This window comes from Hyperolius riggenbachi, chromosome 4, assembly GCF_040937935.1.
Source record: "Hyperolius riggenbachi isolate aHypRig1 chromosome 4, aHypRig1.pri, whole genome shotgun sequence".
In the NCBI taxonomy this organism is placed as follows: Eukaryota; Metazoa; Chordata; class Amphibia; order Anura; family Hyperoliidae; genus Hyperolius; species Hyperolius riggenbachi.
The window spans coordinates 183679589-183700835 of record NC_090649.1 but is presented as its reverse complement, the minus strand read 5'-3'; the positions used below and the strand labels follow the sequence as shown (position 1 = coordinate 183700835).

Below are 21247 nucleotides of genomic sequence, written 5' to 3'. Positions count from 1 at the left end.
TGCCATGAGTTTTGTAAAAATTTCTACGGAAATTCGAATTAGGCGAAACCACACTGCCAGCACTTTCATATTTCATGCAGGAATAGCCATAAGAAATTTTAAAAAGGACCACTACAGTTGAAAAAGTAAGTAGTTGAATCTTCTCATGGGGATTTCCCAGGCAGGGGTCACACTTGTCTTTCAGTCTTCTGCAAAGTGTAGAAACTGAAAGACAAGTGTGACCCCTGCCTTACAGCAGATAATGTAATTTATAGAGAAAACTGACACATTGCGCAAGATGTCAGTTTTTTTTCTGCATGTGAAATCTGCATTGAAGTGTGACCTAGCTCATTGATTAACATGAGTTCTCAGTTGAAGTCAGTTTTTCTGTGCAGAAAACGCGTACGAAAGCCGGTAAGTGTGACCCCTGCCTTAAGGTTTTCAAAGGCAGTTCCTCAACGGCAGTTTAACTGTCAAAATAGTAAGATACCAGCCTGTCTCCCTACTCACCTACTACACACTATATTGTCAGACTTAGCAACTGCCATTGAGGAAATGCTTTTAAAAATAAAGAAAACCTTAGAATCCTCCATTAGTAGATAGACGAGTCCAAAACCTAACTGTTCTGTCAGATTTTAACTGCTTACTTTTCTCTCAGGCGTGGTTCTAAGAAAAAAAAAAAAAAAAGGAGAAGAAGAACAGCCAACATTTACGTTTACACAGTGATTTTAATATCCAAAAATGAGCCTGTTCATCTACATGCTAAATAAAGAACTCGCTGTAACATTTAAATATTTTATTTTTAAAAAAAGTTCTAACTAATATCCATACAGAACATCTGTTTCAACGTACGTCTTCAGAAACACATAAAAAAAATGAGGGGAATCAGAGAGGCTTAGAAAATAGTATTGCTTGGCATCAATCACATGCGTATTGTAGGCACGTGTCTGGTAACCTGGTATATGTCTACTGAGGAGACAAAGGAAGAGAGTAGTATATGAACTACAAAAGAAGTCCATGGATTTCCTGAGTACACTAAAGCTATTTCAGAAAAGGGCACAAGATTGGAGCAAAGGATTGGCTGACGCTAAGGGCATTTCCTCTCCACACATTGCTTTCCTCCTTCTTCATATTCCTGTTTAGAAATCCACATCTGTTGGAAGGTTCCCTGGAAGAAATGAAATGCAACAGGTCAGTCAGGCTGAAACATCACAGTATCATAGTTCCCATCATTGGGCAGACTGTAGCAGAATACACTGCCATTTAGGCTGAAGCTGAAGGAAATTTAACTTGCAACATCCTCCTCTTGTGGCCAGAAATGGTATCACAGCAGCCTGAACAAAACAAACCAAGTCCAAAGGTGTCCACATTTACTGAGTAATTAGACAGCTATTCTATCACTTGCTAACCATCAAAAAATATATGAATAATGGAATTTAATTTAGAAGCACAATACAACCCATCATAGGCCAGTATAGACAAAAAAGTTGTCAAAGAAACAAATAAACAATAAAGCAAAGTGTCAAGAATGCCTTAAATAAGTGTGGAACACATTGCTAGAGATTGCACCAATGGTTACAATTGGCAGTCAAATAGTAAGTGATTGATTAAAATCATAATACAAGACAGAACCTTATAGTTGGGGTTTAGAGTTGATTAAGCAAGGAAATTGTCAGACACGTTAAGTTCCACACCAACAGCAGGTTTCTACCTGAAACAACACTTTTGCCGCTAGCTGCGAGATATAAATTGCACATTGTGTCTGCTAATATCATGTACAGTAATATGGCAGCTGGATGCCCTTCCTTAGATAGAGCACTTGGTATGTAACACATAAGCTGTGCAAATTCTGATTGGCCAAATATTTAATCTTCTAGCATTCCATAACTTTAACTTCCTCGTAGTTTATTGTTGGAAACGGTAGATCAAAATGTATAGGGATTGAAAGGGGCAGTGGTTCAGATTCACTGCACAACAGCTGTTGACATACTGTAAATGCTGGGAATAAGTTCACAAGCTCATGCTAATGCTGCTCTCCCCCAATCACTAGCCTTACTTTTCTCCTATCTCCTAGGAAGGCAGGGGGCACCCCCTTATCATTGCTCACCACCATCTCCCGGTAATAAAGTACATGTAGTGTAGGTGGTGTGCAACATCTGTGGGATGCAACTCCGGCCCTGCACACCCTCATCCTTTGAGACAACAAGGTTTCATAATTTATCTACAATGCTTTCATTAAAACATTTCTTAAAACTCTGCAGCAGTAACCTCTCTGTCTGAATCCATCACACGTTTGAGATTCTCTTCTGAACTTTTCATCATTGTAATAAATTTGACATAAGGTACACTCAACAAGGCTTTAGGGGGGATGGTAGCACACTACTGCCAAATAGTCAATTTTGTAAGGTGGAGGTTTTGATTTATACATTACCGTAGTTCATCAAAAGTTAAAGGAAATTTGAGGTGAGAATGACATGGAGGCTGCCATATTGATTTCCTTTTAAACAATGCCAGTTGGTTGGCTGTCCTGTTGACATTTCTGGCATTGGTAGTGTCTGAATCACACACCTGAAACAAGCATGCTAATCAAGTCAAACTTCAGTCAGAGCACCTGATCTGCATGTTTGCTCAGGGTCTATGGCTAAAAGTGTCTAAAAGAACCAGAGGATCAGCAGGACTGCCAGGCAACTGATATTGTTTAACCACCCTGGCGTTCTGATTAAATCGCCAGGGTGGCTGCGGGAGGGTTTTTTTTAAATAAAAAAAAAACTATTTCATGCAGCCAACTGAAAGTTGGCTGCATGAAAGCCCACTAGAGGGCGCTACGGAGGCGTTCTTCCGATCGCCTCCGGCGGCCAGAAGTAACACGGAAGGCCGCAATAAGCGGCCTTCCGTGTTTCGCTTACGTCGTCGCCATGGCGACGAGCGGAGTGACGTCATGGACGTCCTGACGTCAGCCGCCTCCGATCCAGCCCTTAGCGCTGGCCGGAACTGTTTGTTCCGGCTACGCTGGGCTCGGGCGGCTGGGGGGACCCTCTTTCGCCGCTGCAGCGGCGATCAGGCAGCACGCGCGGCTGGCAAAGTGCCGGCTGCGTGTGCTGCTTTTTATTTCATTAAAATCGGCCCAGCAGGGCCTGAGCGGCAGCCTCTGGCGGTGTTGGACGAGCTGAGCTCGTCCAGACCGCTCAGCTGGTTAAAGAGAATCTGTATTGTTAAAATCGCACAAAAGTAAACATACCAGTGTGTTAGGGGACATCTCCTATTACCCTCTGTCACAATTTCGCCGCTCCCCACCGCATTAAAAGTAGTCAAAAACAGTTTTAAAAAGTTTGTTTATAAACAAACAAAATGGCCACCAAAACAGGAAGTAGATTGATGTACAGTATGTCCACACATAGAAAATACATCCATACACAAGCAGGCTGTATACAGCTTTCCTTTTGAATCTCAAAAGATCATTTGTGTGTTTACCTTCTGTCCCCTTCTTCTCTCATGCACTGAACATTACAGGCTTCCTGCAGACAGCTCTGCCTGTGTTTGTAATTCCTCAGTATGTGTCAGCCAGCTACTTTCACAGCCTAACAGAGAGGAGGATTTTTATCCAGCTCTCTTCTATCACTGATAAAATAGCAGAGAAGCTGCTGGCTTATGTAAATAAAACACACACTGGAGTGTGCATAGAGGAACAGACCAGCATGGAAGAGTTGGCAGCCTTCCAGACACAGGCCTACAAGTCTGACAGGGGAAAGATACATTGATTTATTACAGAGACTGATTGCAGAAAGTGTTGCAGTAAGCCAGAACAGATTAGAATAGGTTTAGGAACTTGTAGGATGGTAGAAAAAACGTAATTTTTGTTACAGAGTCACTTTAAAAGGATATCAATATGGCAGCCTCCATATCACTCACTTTGGGTTCCATTAAAAGTGAGACTGGGTTGTTGTGATTGTTCTTTTCTAAAGAAAACTTCAATAAAATTAAAGTTGAAATAGAAGGTTAGATTGGGAAAGGACCAAGCTTGTATCACAAAACTATACACCCATGGAAAACTCATGAACATTTGCTGCATTTTTTTTTCTTTTTTTTTTTTACAAAAAAAAAAAAAAGTATCCAGGAAGTTTCCTTGACTTTGTATGAAAGGTTATTTATTGTTTTTTACTGATAAAATTATCTTGGATCATTTCCTGTTCCTTTACAGTTTAACAGGTTTGTTCAATAATCTAACTGCAAAGTGCTAATGCCATAAAGCTGCCCATATATGGCTAAAGGTTTGTTCACAAGACTAAACAAGCCTTTAACCCTGTCACTGCCAAGCTCTGCTCTATCATTATGAACTGAACGTTCACTAAAGACGTCCTAAACTATATATTTTCTAAAAGGACAGATACTGTAAAATATAGCATTGTCAATTTGACAAGTCACATGATCACAGCATCACAAATTGTTAAATTAAACTAATATTTTCACTGAAAAAGCACTGCCTTAATTTCCGGATCTAACAGAAACAGGGTCGTCAATATTCTCACTAAATATAAAATATGAGCGTATGCTTCATTAGTTAGTGGCTGCGGCTTTTTCTATCGCTGTCAGTTGTGTAAAACAAGATCTTGGCAATGGAATTTTAAGCTCTGAATGGACCGCACTCAAAAACCTGATGTGGTAAGGAGGCGAGTTAACCCCGCATATCCCGCTGTTGCCTCTTGCAATCTGCAGGACACGCTCAATTTTTGTTTAAGTGTTCTCGCTCATCCCTAATGGTCAGTACATATCATACAGATATTTTGGGGTCAGTGGGTCTAAGGTTTAGTATTGCCCTGGGCAAAGTGATGATTTCTGGTCAGAGTTAGAAATCGGAGTGTTGCCATTATATTGTCCATCACTCACTACTCACCATATTTGACCGAGAAGAGGTTGGATGATAGTTTATCAGGACGCTCTCAACTCATAGGAGTAACATCACCAGTGCATCCCCCACCCAAAGACATGTTTATCTAGGAAGTATTTTTTAGGAGCACAGCAACCTGCCAGCATGTGTGCTGTGCTCATTAAATGTAGTTGCAGTAAATCTACATCCTGGTGCCTACAGACGCACCAGAGGAGACGTAGACATACTGTAGCAGAGGCAGAAGGGGTTTAAATGATATGGACATAATACAGATATCTATCAGATTTCAGCTGATATTTGACTGAACCACTGCCACAGGTAGTTTTGTACAGCTTGAGGCATTACAAAGCTGTGCAACCATCAATCTCCTGTCATATTTCCCTTTAACTACGCAATGTAAACTTGCTGCTGAGCCCAATCATACTTTCAAAAGATAAATAACCCAAAATGGATGAGAAGTTTGATGCGTGGTTATGTTGGGTCAATAGATAACTGGCAAATCGAACAAAGTGATCAAACTTACAAACAAAAGGAAACGGCCCTAATCATCAATAAGAAAACAGAAGCTTTAGACACCCACCAGAGAAGCAAGGATGGAACCTCCAATCCAGGAACTGAACCTTCTTTCTACTGTTGTGTTGTTGGCAATAAGCTTTAACCTCATACTCTGAAATAACAAGAGTTTACATGCAATTAATGACATTGCAATCATCGTTTATCAATATACTGAGGTGCAACCAAATCCAGCCCAAATGTTTGTTTTAAGGTGCTAATGTGAGGGCTGGTGCACACCTAGAGCCCTTCTGAGAGCTTTTCAAAACATTAGCGGTTGGCTAATGCGATGTGATGTGATTTTTTCCCAAACACGGGGCCAGCAGCATTTCTCAGGCAATTCAGCCTCAATGTCAAGTATAGGAAAGTGGAAAATTGCTCTAAAAAGCGCTAGATCAGAGCGATTTTCCAAGCGTTTGTTTCTTACAAAAGCTGTACATTCCCAGCTCTATTGTACAAAAAATAAAAAAATTCTACACCAAAAACACTCCAAAAATTGCTAGGCATAACTAGAAAAACGCTGTCTGACGATTTCCTTGCTTAATCATGCCTAGAATCGCTTAGAAAAATAATTTCAAAAAAATTTGGGCGTTTGCAATTACGCTTTTAGGTGTGCATCAGCCCTAAGCAACATTTTGTTTCATTTTAGTTCTTGATAATGTGGCGAATGAGAAGAACCTATGCTGCTTTTGCTTCAATTTGTATGCAAGCTTGGAACTAGGCCTACACAAATCAGCAGCAACTGCATTTGACTGGCCCCATTCCAATAACACAAACATCTAAAAGTAGGTAATACTGACTAGCTATCCTACCTAATAATCCTCAAGTGTCCCTCCGCCCGTGTGTCAGTGCTTTTGCGCTACTGCGCACGTTGGGACAGGACGCAGGGCGGGCTGGCCGGCGGAGCGGGCGTGCGCGGTGATGACAGACTTAGAGCCCGTTTTCGAAGTGTTACATAATGTACAAAGAGGCAGACTAACTTCAGCATATTACCTTGTCAGGCCCCTGTACCAGCATTTCAGCGGATGGAGAGATATTTAGTATATAAAGCAGTACATAAGTCTATGTGTATACATAATGGCCATTATTGCCACAATAAAGAGGAATAGGAAAAAAAAAAAAAAAAACTGCGGCACTCTACATGAAATAAGTGACCACATCCTGTTAAGTTTACTGAAATAGCTTTCCAGATGTGCTTCATCAAAAATCTGTGCTGCTGCAAATTTATTCCATAATAATTCCAGGACTCCATGTGACCAAACATCCTTGTAGCATAGAAACGGCCATTGCGTACAGTCTGATCTACACCCCCCCACATCCACCTCCTTGGATCTCACCATGCCACTGCACTCCGCATGCCCGGATGGCGTCTGCCTCTTTTTGCCTTTGGTACAAATGGTGACCAATATTCACTATTCATAGAGTGCCCTGGTGCAAAAGGAGCCTAGTTCACATCATTTAGCGCAGATGGCTGTGCGATTGGAACGCAACGCGTCCGATTGCACGCCATCTGCGCTCCTATGCGCTGCAGATCCCATTCATTACAATGAATGGGATCTGCGCTGCGATTCGCAAAAATGCGTGCAGCACGCGATAGCGCAATCGCGCTGCCACGCAGCGCATCTGATGGGAACGGTAGAAGGGCTGTCTATGCCCTTCTACCGTTCTTGCGTGTCGCACAATATACGCGCTGCCAAAATGCGCACGGCAGCGTGTATAGTCTGAACGAGGCCTATGCTCTCATGTATCCAATGTCCCTTCCCACATCAGAACTGGCAGCAAGATGCACAAAGCTAGAGTATTTGTTTTTACAGGAGCTAGTTCTAGAACAGATGAAACTGCCTGACTTTACTGGCTACTTTTATCTGAGTAATTTCTTTAACTGGAATTGAAATATAAAGTGTACCCGAGGAAATATGTGACATGAGGAGATAAACGTGTATGGACAGTGCAAAACATAATAAGGTTGTTTTACTTGATTTATTATGCTGTCTGAATGAGTTAATTTCTAGGCATGGAAGTGACAGCTTCTGTCTTGTAGGTAGTTTGTCGGGGATATAGTAAACATCACTGAAAAGTTTATTACAGCCATAAAAGTTTTTCTGACAGAATACAACTGAGGTTAAAATACATGAACTATTGACTTTTTTTTTAAACTCTGGGACACTTGATAGGCTGCCACTGATTATACAGTAAAACATTCAACCTACTTTGCAAATGTTTAAATATCGGAAAAAAAACTGGGATACTGTCGTTTTTAGGAGGAGGAGGATGAATATAATTGTTTCTCTCATCAGTTTATTTTCACCTCGGGTTCACTTTAACCACTTGAGGACCACAGTGGAAAACCCCCTAAAGACCAGGCTGTTATTTTCATAATTGGCCACTGCAGCTTTAAGGCCAAGCTGCAGGGCCGCACAACACAGCACACGAGTGATTCTCCCCCCCCCCCTTTTTCTTCCCACCAACAGAGCTCTCTGTTGGTGGGGTCTGATCGCTCCCCGGTGTTTATTTTTTTGTTTCACCCTATGAGAGCCGATCGCTCTCTTGTCCCCCAGTACAGCACTTCAGCTGATCGCAGCGCTGTACATGTAAATAGACGGCGATCAAGCAGTCTAACAGTCTCGGAGACTGAAGACGGGGCGGAGCTCCGCCCCCCTGAGGAGATGCACGCGCACCCTGCGCGCGATCTCCTTCAGTAGCCGGCTCCAGGACCTGACACCAATTGGCGTTAGGCGGTCCTGGGGCCGGCGCCGCGCCCATTGGCGTGGAGCAGTCTTAGAGTCGTTAAAGCCCAGCTTACAGGACGTGGCAAAAGTAATCACCATAAACAAGTCTAGCAACTATAACTTTCTGCCCAGAAGTGCTATGATATGAAAACTTCGGTATATAACTTACCTAGTGGCTGGGCATAAGACCTGCTGCACTTTTTTTTACACTATCTGCCCCTAAATTTCACTAAAAGGAGTTCAGGAAAGATATGCTGGGTTTTTGGGAAATTGTATTTAAAGAGGAACTGTAACATGAAAAGATCCCCTGGGGGGTACTCACCTCGGGTGGGGGAAGCCTCCGGATCCTAATGAGGCTTCCCACGCCGTCCTCCTTCCGTCAGGGGTCTCGCTGCAGCCCTCACGTAATATTTACCTTCCTGGCTCCTGCGCAGGCGCTCTGCCGGCTGTCAGCTCCGAAGTAGGCGGAAATACACGATCGCCGTCGGGTCTGCTCTACTGCGCAGGCGCAAGTTTCCGCAGTAGAGCGGACCCGACGGAGATCGGGTATTTCCGTCTATTTCCGTGCCGAAAGCCGCCACAGCGCCCCCGCTGGAGCCAGCAAAGGTAAATATTGAACTGACAGTCGGCACAGTCGCCGGCTGTTCGGAGGGCTGCGGCGAGACCCCCATGGGACAGAGGACGGCGTGGGAAGCCTCATTAGGATCCGGAGGCTTCCCCCACCCGAGGTGAGTACCCCCCAGGGGATCTTTTTAATGTTACAGAGTCTCTTTAAAACAACTGCTAAATTTGCATGTACCATAATATTGTTTTACTAGAGTTAAAAAAGAAAAAAAGTTACAAAACATTCTTTTTAGAAGCTATTTGTTGGAAGTTAGAAACTTGTAAACTATAGATCTTCTTTTAAAGTGGAACTGAAATTATGTGAAAACAGAGTTTCACTTACCTGGGACTTCTGCCAGCCCCATGCAGCATTCCAGTCCCACGCCGCTCCTCCACGATCCACCGTTCTTCCCCCGCCAGCTACTTTTAGTACTTGTCGACAGCAAGCCATGCACATCTTTCTCACCCGTAATATGCTTCTGCGCTAATAGCGTAAGACGCTATTGCGTAGAAAGATACATATGGCGCAGTTGCCACGTTGGCAATTCCGAAAGTAGCTAGCGGTAGAAGGATCGTGGCGGACCGCAGTAGGACAGGAAGGCTGCATGGAGCTGGCAGAAGCCCCAGGTAAGTGAAACACTTTTTTACGACATTTCAGTTAAGCTTTAAGAATGGCCCATTCAGTGTAAAATAAACTACAGGAAATGCAACATTTCACAAAATGGAGCAGCTTACAGCCAGATCTGTTCTGTAATAAATCTGTACAATCATTGCATCCATAATTTAAAATGAGAGTTCAGATGATAGACTTTTGTTGGAAAGTAGAAATAACTATATTACATACCGGTGGGGTTTTCTGCGACAATTCTCTAGTAAGTCTGTCAGTAAATCCTTGTACTAACGTATTTCCTCCTGCTACAATTACGCTTCCATACAATCCCTATAAAATAAAATGCATCATTACCTCTAGGCTCAATCTGCATACCGTGCATGCATGGAGTAAATATTTTATGCAAACTTGACAAAAAAAACAAGACAAAAAAACAAAACAAAAACACACTAACATACACGCAAGTGGCCATATGCAAGGTCACAAACGTGTGTGACTGTGCATCACTTTGTTTAAATAATTTAAACACACATTAAAACATATAGCAATTTATTTTTGGTATGCATTTTCTACAATGAATTAAAGAATACAGTGCCTTGCAAGAGTATTCATCCTTTTGATGCCGGTCCCCTTTTACTGCATTACAACCAGGAACTAAAATAAATTTTCATTTGGATTTTACAAATAGGACTTACCAGTATGGTTCAAATTGAAGTGGACTGAAAATAGAATACTTGATAGATATGATACCACGTAAGATCTGGCCCAACCAATTAACTTCAGAAGTCAGTATTTGATTAGAGTCGCTCTGTGCAGAGTGTAAGTTTACCATAACCTGTCACATAACTATATAAACCGACTATGGTCAATGAAATGCAAGATGATGCAGGATTAACCATTTGACCACTGATGGTTTTTCCCCTTTAGGGCCAGAGCAATTTTCACCGGTCAGCGCTCCTCCCATTCTTTAGCCAATAACTTAATCACTACTAATCACAACAAAATGATCTGTAACTTATCAATGTATGGCGTCAATATTTTATTTGGAAATAAAGGTGCATGTTTTCAGTTTTGTATCCATTACTAATTACAAGCCAGTAAATTAAAAATTAAAAGTAATACTCTCTGTATATAAATATTTAAAAAAGTTCAGTCCCTAAGGTAACTACTTATGTATTTTTTATGTAATTCCTTTCCCCCCCTATAAACAAAAAAAAATAAAGTTTGTGTATTATGGGAGGGTGTGGCAGTTAATTATAAAAGTCAGTGTTGGGATTTGTATTAAATAAATGTTTTTTGGTGTAATTTAGTATTTGGCCACAAGATGTCCTCGGTCATTTTTTCCGATTCACGTACGCAAGGACGTGAATCGGAAGTAATGCGTGGCACTGTAACAGGAAGATACAATGAATGCAGGCATCTCATACACGCCGGTATTCATTGGGGACTGCCTGCCTGCCACTATAGACCTATTTTCACGGCTCTGATACTTCAATTAAAGTTTTGCCGGCCGTGATTATACTGCACAAGATGCAGTAACTAGTTAAACATTTTAAATGCAATTGTATTAAGCTTTAAAATGGACCAATCATATTGCACCTTGGCAGGATTTTATTAATCCATTATCAAGCTGCATAAATGTGCATATACAATTTGCATAACCCTGAATCAACTCAGAATGATTTGCATCTCATTGACATCCCTAAAACAGATGTAGGCCTGAGACCCACTAGAAAGTGCAAAGCAATATGGCTATCAATTTGTGACACAGCCCTTTGCAAGCAATTATGAGAGCGATTTCACTACTCCTACACAATACATTAGGATGGAAACGCTCCCAATATGCTGCAAATCCTGTGATTTGCTTAATCGCAATCGCTGTAACGGAAATTGGCCTATCAATTTACATTGCCAGAATTTTTGGGGAAATTCGCTAGTGTTTGAAAGTAAACCCTAAAAAAACGCTCTAGTGGGTGCCAGCCCTTAACCACCCTGGCGTTCCATTAAATGCGCCAGGGTGGCGGCGCAGCACTATTTTTTTTTTTTTTTAATCATGTAGCTAGCCTAGCGCTAGCTACAGGATTCCCCCCTCCCTGCGGCGTCCCTCCCACCCTTCAGATCGCCGGCGATCAAGCCCATCCGGAAATCCCGTTCTGAACAGGATTTCCTTTAGGGCTTCCCCCGTCGCCATGGCGATGATCGTGATGACGTCAACGGGAGTCCCGATCCACCCCTCAGTACTGCCTGGCACTGATTGGCCAGGCTGCGCACGGGGTCTCGGGGGGCCCTATAACGTGGCGGGTAGCGGCGCACCGGAGGCGATCGGTGTAACCATGCAGCAAGCATAGTGCTTGCTGCGTGTTTAAAAAAAAATAAAAAACGGCCCAGCGGGGCCTGAGCGGCGCCCTCCGGCGGTAATGGACGAGCTGAGCTCGTCATTACCGCCAAGGTTAAAAGACGTCTGAAGCGAGAGGGATATGGAGGCTGCCATATTAATTTCCTTCTTAACAATACCAGTTGCCCCACAGCCCTGCTGGTCTATTAGGCTGCAGTAGTGTCTGAATTACACCAGAAACAAGCATGCAGCTAATCTTGTCAGAAACACCTGATCTGCTGCATGCTTGTTCAGGGTTTATGGCTAAAAGTATTAGAGGCAGAGGATCGTCAGGTCTGCCAGGCAACTGGTACTGTTTAAAAGGCAATAAATATGGCAGCCTCCATATACATCTCAATTAAGTTGTCCTTTAAACCACAACAGCCAAATCACCATAAGATCTTACATTTTTTTTTGTTTGTTTTTTTAAATACATTTTTTTATTGCACAAAAACAACAATAATATTGAACAGACTTTTTCAATCAACATTATAAACATTTTCAATAATTGTCGGTTCATTATAAATTCTTTTCCAACATCTCAGTGCAGTTGTGTTATTTATTTATCCCTCCCCTTATTCCCTCCTCCCAACAGTTTTTACTACAACAGGAAAGATTCTGATTATTATACATTCAGATTCCTAGTAAGACAAGCTAACAACCAAACAGACTATCTCTTTCTTATAAATGTGTTGAAGGTAATTCAAGCTTTCCAAGGGTACCTAAAAGTTGTTCTGTACAATACCATGCCGTGTATTTGAATGGGTCCATAAGTGCTGCTATTTCCTCAGGTTTATAATAAAATTCAATCAATTTCCTCCAAGTCGAGAATACTTTTTTTGTCTTTTTTTCTTTGTGTGCCAAGGTTAAAAAATTTCTTTATCAAATAAAAATTTGTGTTCTTTCTTAAGCTCACTCAATGAAGGAGTAGAAGGATAAATCCACCTGTTATAGAACACCTTTCTAGCTGCTATTAGTATTATATGTATTACATTTGTTGGCTTGGGAGCTTCCTGGTCTTCTCTCTCAGGGTTACAGTAGTTAAACAGCAACATCCATGGATCTCTCAGCACATTTCTTTTACACGTTTGATTAATTTGCACACTTTATTACAGAATCCCATCAATACAGGGCATTCCCAAACACAGTGATATAGGTTAGCATTTGGAAGCTTGCACTTAGGACATTGTGGTTTATAGTTTGGGTTGGGCGGAGGGTTTCTATATCGTATATCAAATGCGTATTTTGCTTTGTGTATAAACAGCAAATGTGATTCCCTCCACATCTCATATGTTATTAGTTGGCGAGCAATCTCATTACCTGCAAAAACATTTTTTTGCTACCTCTGGATCTTGTAACGTTTTATGCCAACTTTTCATACTCAAATATGATACCTTTTCTTGTGACCAAGTGAGTAAATCTTTATAAAGTGTGGAAACAGACTTCTTTATTACCGAGTTTAATCAATCTATCAAAGGGGGTCACTCCCAACATAGGTGTCATATTTTTAAATCACCGAGGAACAAAAAGATGATATTCGAGTTGGCAAGTTCAGTAATTTTCTAGTTTCTCTCCAGGCTAATATGATATCCCTTAGCATCGCATTGTTCTTAACCTTCCTGGCGGTAAGCCCAAGCTGAGCTCAGGCTATGCCGCGCAGGAGGATTTCAATTTGCATAATTGCAATATTGCGATCGTGCAATTGCAATAATTTGCACAATCGCTACCGCTCCGTGACGATTCGCCACCGGTCCGACCCCCCCCCCCCCAGACCCCATGCGCTGCCTGGCCAATCAGTGCCAGGCAGCGCTAAGGGGTGGATCAGGACTCCCTTTCACATCACTACGTTGATGTAATCCCGCCCGTCGCCATGGCGACGGGGAAGCCCTAATGGAAATCCCGTTCAGAACGGGATTTCCGCACGGGCCTGAACGCCGGAGGCGATCAAAGAGGGTGGGAGGATGCCACTGCACAGCGGCTGTCATGTAGCTAGCGCTAGGCTAGCTACATGATTAAAAAAATATATATATATAGTGCTGCGCTGTCCCCTGGCAGTTTTAATTGACCGCCAGGAGGGTTAATTCTAATTGGTAAATTCTTATATCTTGCGTGTAGAATTCCTTTTAAACGTCCAAGGCTCTACCAATTCCCATTCTATACCAAAATTCAAGAAAATATTGGACTCATCTATCCAATCTTTTGTATGGCGAATAACGCAAGCTAAGTTGTATAATCTCAAGGTCACTTGATTAGACCAATGCCCAGCTCTTCCGGCGCCCACCAGGGCAGCCACGGTCACATAGGCTCTCGATCTCAGGCTTAGTTGTTTTGCTTAAATTTAGGTTAATTTTAGCTTAGTTACTGTAGTTTTTAGTTACTTACCGTTTTTTTTCATGCTTTAGTTCAGTTTAATTTAGATTCAGCTTAATTTTCTCCCGGCGCACAAGCATTCCCAGGAGCGCAGCAGCACTGCTCCTACCCGGCGGCCTGATACCCCTCCGGGACCGCTCACGTGCTGCCCAGCTGACTTTCCACCAGTGACCGGTGAATAACCAAGGAAGCTTTGCCTCACCCGACCGGGGCTCCAAGGACGACTGCCTTCACTGCTCCACCTGAGGACTCCACTGCCGAGGACTGCTCCACCTGAGGACTCCACTGCCGAGGACTGCTCCACCTGAGGACTCCACTGCCGAGGACTGCTCCACCTGAGGACTCCACTGCCGAGGACTGCTCCACCTGAGGACTCCACTGCCGAGGACTGCTCCACCTGAGGACTCCACTGCCGAGGACTGCTCCACCTGAGGACTCCACTGCCGAGGACTGCTCCACCTGAGGACTCCAGTGCCCGCTCAGAAACAGCGCTGCCAGAATCACCATAAAACAGCCTCGTGATCTGCTGCCACCCGACAGCATCTACCACCCTCCGGTCACGCTGCCACGAACACCCGCAGCGGCGAGGAATCAGCGCCTCCGCCCGACACCATCTCCTCCACAGGGCCACCCACGTGTCTGCCGGCCTCCATCCACAGGGCCACCCACGTGCTTGCCAACCTCCATCTTGGCCTCCACAGGGCCCATACTGCCGAAGGCGGCACCGCTACCCGACATCCCGCATTAGCGGCGCTAAGGTCCTGGCCCCAGCCCGCTGCTGCAGTCCCCCTCCTCCATCCGGATCGGAGCTCTGTCTGCCTGCCACCCCGCTCCAACACTCGGCTTCCCAGCCCTTGACGGTGGTCACACTTCTGCAGGTCCCCCACGTGGCCCCCTGTCCAGGCACTGTCTGCTGCTGCCGTCCTCCTGATCTGTGTTCCCAGCCTCCACAGTCATGCCCTGACCTCTGCAGATGGCAACCTCCAGAGCACTCCCACCCTCATCCCTTAGGGACTTTTGGGCCCCCTGATCTACCACCACCGCCGGCTCGGATCTGGCCAGGGAATCCGGGCCAGGTAGCTGCTCTCTTGGAATCACCATCCTGACAAGAGAGGAGCTCCTGAAATGGGAACCCCACGCCAGTAGCAACCTACCCAAAGGTGACCCCCTGTGGGATGCAGTGACTGCACACATCAAACATCTCACAAACAGATCTGAAGGTGCTCCATACAAACGTTACAGAGGGAGAAGAGCCGGTGCACTTGTGAGACTCAAGAGGAAAGGCTTTTGCTCCTCCATTCCTGCCATCCTACTAGCAAATGTCTGCTCTCTCCCCAACAAAGTGGATGAGCTGCTCCTACTACTTGGTAGCAAATCCTCGGTCAGCAGGAACACTCCGGATCTCTGCTTCACAGAGACCTGGCTGAGCGAACATGTCCCTGATCACTCCCTGGAAGTACCAGGCTACGATCTCCTCTGAGCTGACCGCGACCCCATGTCCTCTGGGAAAAAGAAAGGAGGGGGCATCTGCTTTTACAAAAACACGACCTGGTGCACCAACACCACCACCCTCAGCAAGGTCTGCACCCCGGAAGTAGAGTTTCTAGCCATCATCTGCAGACCACTGTACTCCCCCAGGGAGTTCTCATCCCTCGTTCTTGTCGGAGTCTACATACCACCCGACGCTAGCACCAAGGATTCTCTGCGAGCTCTCAGCGACAGCATCTCACGGTGGGAGACCGCCCATCCAGAAGCCCTCTTCATCATCCTGGGCGACTTTAACAATGCAAACCTGCGTCAGGAAATGCCCCGCTACAAGCAGCACATCACCTGCCCCACCAGGCACAGCAACACCCTGGACCACTGCTACACGGTCCATAAGGACGCATACAAGGCCACCAAGGGTGCCCCTTTGGGGAACTCCGACCACAACCTAATCCATTTGATCCCGACCTATAGGAGGCTCCTGGAGACTGCCAAGCCCACTGTCAAGACTGTCAAAAAGTGGACAGAAGGAGCCAAGCTGGAGCTGCAGGCATGCTTCGATCTCACCGACTGGTCAGCCCTGGAGGCACCCACCCTGGACGAATGGTCAGAGAATGTCACCTCTTACTTTAGCTTCTGTGAAGAAATGTGCATTCCCTCTAAGACCTTCAAGGCCTTCCCCAACAACAAACCTTGGTTCAATGATAAGCTACGCCAGCTTCGCAAACGTAAGGAACAAGCGCACAAGTCCGGCTCCACGGAAGAGTTTAGGGAGGCCAGGTACGCCCTGAAACGGGAACTGCGAACTGCAAAGAGAGCCTACTCTGACAAGCTGGGACTCGGCCTCCAGTCCAACAACTCGAGGGAGGTATGGCAAGGCCTCAGAGCGGTCACCAACTTCAAACCCCCTCCTCAACAGGTGATCCCGAGCACACAATTGGCTGAGTAACTCAAGTTCTATTGCAGGTTCAAGCAACAGCCCCAGCAGCTCGGGCCCCCGGGGTCGATGATGAGGATAGCGGCACCCTCTGCACCGGAAGATTAAAACATTGCTGCACCGGTTGCAGTCCAGGAAGTGGAAGTTCTCAGGCTGCTTCGCAAGCTCAACCCCAGGAAGGCTTCAGGCCCGGATGGTGTCTCAACAAACTGCCTTAGGACCTGTGCGGATCAGCTGGCCCCGATGCTCACCACTCTGTTCAGGAAGTCGCTTGCGGAAGCCACAGTCCCCTCTTGTCTCAAGAGGTCCACAATCATACCAGTCCCCAAAAAGCAAGGCAGCACAGACCTCAACAACTTCAGACCCGTGACTTTAACATCTACCATCATGAAGGTTCTAGAACGGCTAGTCCTCGCTCACCTCAAAGGCACCTCCGATGCACTGTTAGACCCACTCCAATTCGCATACAGGGCCAACAGGTCCGTAGAGGATGCCATAAACGTCAGCCTGGCATACATCATGGAGCATCTCGACAAGCCTGACTCCTACGCCAGAGTCAGGTTCTTGGACTTTAGCTCAGCCTTCAACACGATCTGCCCAGACACCCTCGTGGATAACCTGGCGCAACCCGGTGTTGACCCCATGCTTCGTGCATGGGTCAAGAGTTTCCTCTCAGACAGGACACAACAGGTCAAGCTCGGCAACTGCGCCTCCAGCGTGAGAACTACCAACACGGGGGCACCTCAAGGGTGTGTACTGTCCCCGCTTCTGTTTTCCATGTACACAAATAACTGCACTTCCTCCTCAGACTCCGTCAAGGTCATTAAATTCGCTGACGACACTACAATCATTGGTCTAAATCGGCAGAAACTGAGAGGGAGACTACCGCAGTGAGATAGAGAGAATCTGCAATTGGTGCCAGGGCAACAACCTTGTCCTTAACGCAACAAAGACTGTCGAGCTGATTGCCGACTTCAGGAAAAACCTTCCCACCAGTCTACATAGGTGAGACCAAAGTCTCCAGAGTTTCATCGGTCCGGTTCCTTGGCACAACCTTATCCACTGACCTAAGATGGAGGTTGAACACCATCAAAATTCAGAAGAAGGCACAGCAGAGGCTAATTTTTCTTGCGCCAACTCAAGAAAACTGGTATGCCTCGGGAGTTGCTCACCAGCTTCTACACCGCCACCACAGAATCTATACTTTGCTCCTCAGTCATCGTCTGGTATGCCGGCGCAACGGCTAGCGACAGACAAACTGCAAAGAGTCATTAGTGAGGCGGAAAGGATCATCGGATCGCCCCTGCCACCTCTCGAACTCCTTCACACAGCCAGGATAAGGAAGAGGGCCACCAGGATCTCCAGTGACTCCCACCCTGGCAGCCGCTTCTTTGAGCTCCTCCGATCTGGGAGACGCTACCAAACTATCCCATCCAAGACCACCAGGCACAGGAATTCCTTCTTCCCACAGGCAGTTCTGTTGCTCAACAACACCGTCCCCTGACTCTTCTCTCCAAGCCTGCAATCAGCATGATTGCCTCAGGTGCGGCTCTTCTGCTTGCCCTTCTGCCTTCTCTTCTGCACCCCTACACTCACACTGCCTTTCCTCAGCATCACTCACTGCCTTCTCTCTCTTGCATCTCTAACACAAAATACCACGATAATGCTATCATTCGGTTGATGTTGCTAGTATATTTAATTGTAGCTGTAAATGTATTGTATTGTTAATTGTTGTCAGTGTGTGAAACTGTAGCCATGTACGTAACCTGTACAACTGTTGATATGTACTTTGCCTAAGCCATGTGTACCACAAGCAATTCAGAGTACGGCCCCACCGCACTTGGCGAATAAATCCTTCTTGATTCTTGATTCAAATGTGGTACGTTCAGGCCGCCCCAGTTTTTAGGTAATTTAAGTTTGGATAATGCAATCCTGTTTTCTGCCTTTCCACATAAAATCCGTAAATGCTTTCTGTAATCACTGAATATCTTTATGTCTAAGCAGCATTAGATATAAAATCTTGCCAAAAGATACCATTTTAAGAAGACTTGCCTGCCTTGTTAAATTTAAAGGAAGAGGTTTCCACGACTGTATCTATATAATTAGCTCAATCAATTTTCCAAAATGGAGTTCATAAATTTCTTGTGGGCTTCTTGCTAAAATTTTTACTAGGCATTTTATGCTATTTCATGCAATTTTTAAAAGTTTTTGCCCCACCCATCCATCATTAGCCCGCTTAGTCAGAAAGAAAATTTCTGATTTGTCCTTATTTACCTTGAATGCTGTAGATCTTTCTATGTCCTTAAAAAAGCTCAAAATAGAGTATTTGCTCTTCTGGTTTAGCTAGGAACAGGAGAAGATCATCTGCAAATAGCGCCTGTTTTATCTCTGTTCTATTTAATTCCCTTTACCAAGGTTTCTAGTGCCCTTGACACAGGCTCCAATGCTATATTAAAAAGCAAAGGGGATAGTGGGCACCCCTGTCTCGTCCCAGAAGCTAAAGGAATTTTTTTAGACAGCAATCCTGGAAATTGAATTCTTGATTCTGGTCCTACATACATTTTTTTCAGATATTGCAAGAAATTCCCTCAAAATCCCATTTTTCCCAGTACCTCATAAAGCCATTGTCTATTAACATTGTCAAAAGCTTTTTCCATGTCCACACTTAATATCACGCAATCTTTATATGTTACAGGATACGTGCGGGCCTGTTCCATAACTAGCAAAAGTTTTCGAATATTTGCAACAGATGACCTCCCTCTTATGAATCCTACTTGATTGGATGATATTAATTTAAGCATAATCTCTGCTAAACGATCCACCATCATTTTTGATAACATTTTTTATATCCTGATTAGAGAAATAGGACTGCAAGACTCTGCTAAGGTTAAATCTCTGCCTTGCTTAGGGATCACTTTAATAAATGCCATATCTGCAGATTTCAAGTAGGTTTCTTCTTCTAGGATTGCATTATACAATTATACAATTTTTTTTAAAGACTCTGCAATATCAGTTTTCAACAATTTAAAAAACTGAGGAGAAGCCATCCGCTCCCTAGGGCATTCCCACACTTAAAAATTGTAATAGCTCCAATTATTTCTGGAATCGTGATCTCAGCGTTCAAAAAAAACAAATCGTCTTGAGTGATCTTAGGCAATTTGACTTCCTTAAGAATTGAGTGGCCAATTTTCGATCATAGCCCGGGTCTTTTTACAATGTAGTATAATATTCCTGAACTATCTTTAATACAGATTTTGGATCAGAGATTGTCTCAGTTCTTCCTCCCTTTTTTAAAATCGGTAAAGACGTCCCAATATATTTTGGTCGTGAAAGTCTAGTCAATAAATTCCCTGATTTGTTTCCATACTGATAAAATTTTGCCGCTATTCGATCTCTGGTATACATCTCTTTTCTATGTATAAGATCTTACAGTTCTATTGAGAAGACACCTCATTGCTGACATTTTTCTAGACAAGTTTAAATTAGGGCATGTGCCACAGAGTTGTACCAATACAGAAAATCTGTGTTTACCATAAAAAAAAATAACAAAAAACATGTAAAAGCAGAACTGAATAAAAGCAAATTCTCAAATGATCATGTTGATTTATGTAGATTACATGTAATACCTTTGGAGTTGAACTGTCACAATTAAAGAAAACAAAAAAAACATTGTGTAGCAGTGCTTGCCTCCAGCTTTGCACCTATGTGTACAGGCTTCATGCGACTCGGGTCTTACTTCCAGTGAGCAGGATATGGTTTTAAAACTGTGCACCTCTCTGGTTAAAGTGGATCCGAAATAAACTTTTACTCATTGCATAATTGCGTTCCTTTCATATAGTTTATAGGGCATGCTTCAAGCCAAATACTTTTTTTGTTTTAATACTCTAATTCCCTATAAACTAAACAAGCCTCGCCCACAGCTTTTCACAGTGCCTTGGCACTGTAGCAAGGGCTTATGGGAGCTCAGTCTGGGCAGGAGGTAGATGAGGTTACTAGCCATTGATTTCAGAGGCAGAGGGGAGGAGGAGAGGGGACTGAATTTACACACAGGCAAGCGGAGAGCATCTCCAGACCTCAGCCTGTGACAAAGAACATGGCAGCCCTCATTGTATCACAGGAATACATCATACATTTTTGAAGCCGTTTGCAGCTAGATATGCTGTGTAAACTATCTAAACTTCAGACAAGATATATAGACAAGTTACTTGTTATAGTAAGTTTTTCATCTCGGATCCGCTTTAAATCTTATCAATTCTGCCCTTTCCCTGTAAAAATTGACTTGGCACTTTAGAATGTTCAATCTGCAATCTCAAAGTATGGGGTCGCTGGCTAATGTGCTCAGTATCAGTTTCTTCTGATCTTAATAATTCGCCAAGTATAATTGATCCCTTGTAGATGCTCCTTGTATTTGCCTACCAGATGCAAGTAAATGTTAAAATGCCGCTGGTGAGCTGGGCGCAAGGAGGGGGGGGGGGGGGGGGGGGGTTGAATGATAGCTCACCCTGCTGACACTCATCTACTACTACCTCTCTGAGGCATAGCATCGACCTCTTCTTGATTGATCTACCATGTGATTGTTATCATTATGCCGGTTTACTGCTGTAACTAAATCTATAGATATGCTTTAGTTCATCAATTACCTCACACACCTATTTCACCATTTCCTCCGGATTGTCTTGGCTGTTATTTGCAATATGCCCTGCACTGTATTGAGTGTGTTAAC

At 44.2% G+C, this 21247-nt stretch overlaps 1 protein-coding gene across 2 annotated transcripts in view; it reads right to left on the bottom strand.

Annotated features, from left to right (window-relative positions):
• Positions 1-687: 687 nt before the first annotated feature.
• LOC137570605 (actin-like protein 6A) overlaps positions 688-21247 on the bottom strand; it is a 57595-nt gene continuing 37035 nt past the window's right edge. For both annotated transcript variants that reach the window (XM_068279305.1, XM_068279306.1), the window contains exons 12-14: positions 9593-9688; positions 5445-5531; positions 688-1147 (exon numbers count right to left, since the gene is read on the bottom strand). In XM_068279305.1, coding sequence (XP_068135406.1) covers positions 1067-1147; positions 5445-5531; positions 9593-9688 — 264 coding nt within the window. In that variant the 3' untranslated portion in view covers positions 688-1066. The remainder of the gene's footprint in view (positions 1148-5444; positions 5532-9592; positions 9689-21247) is intronic.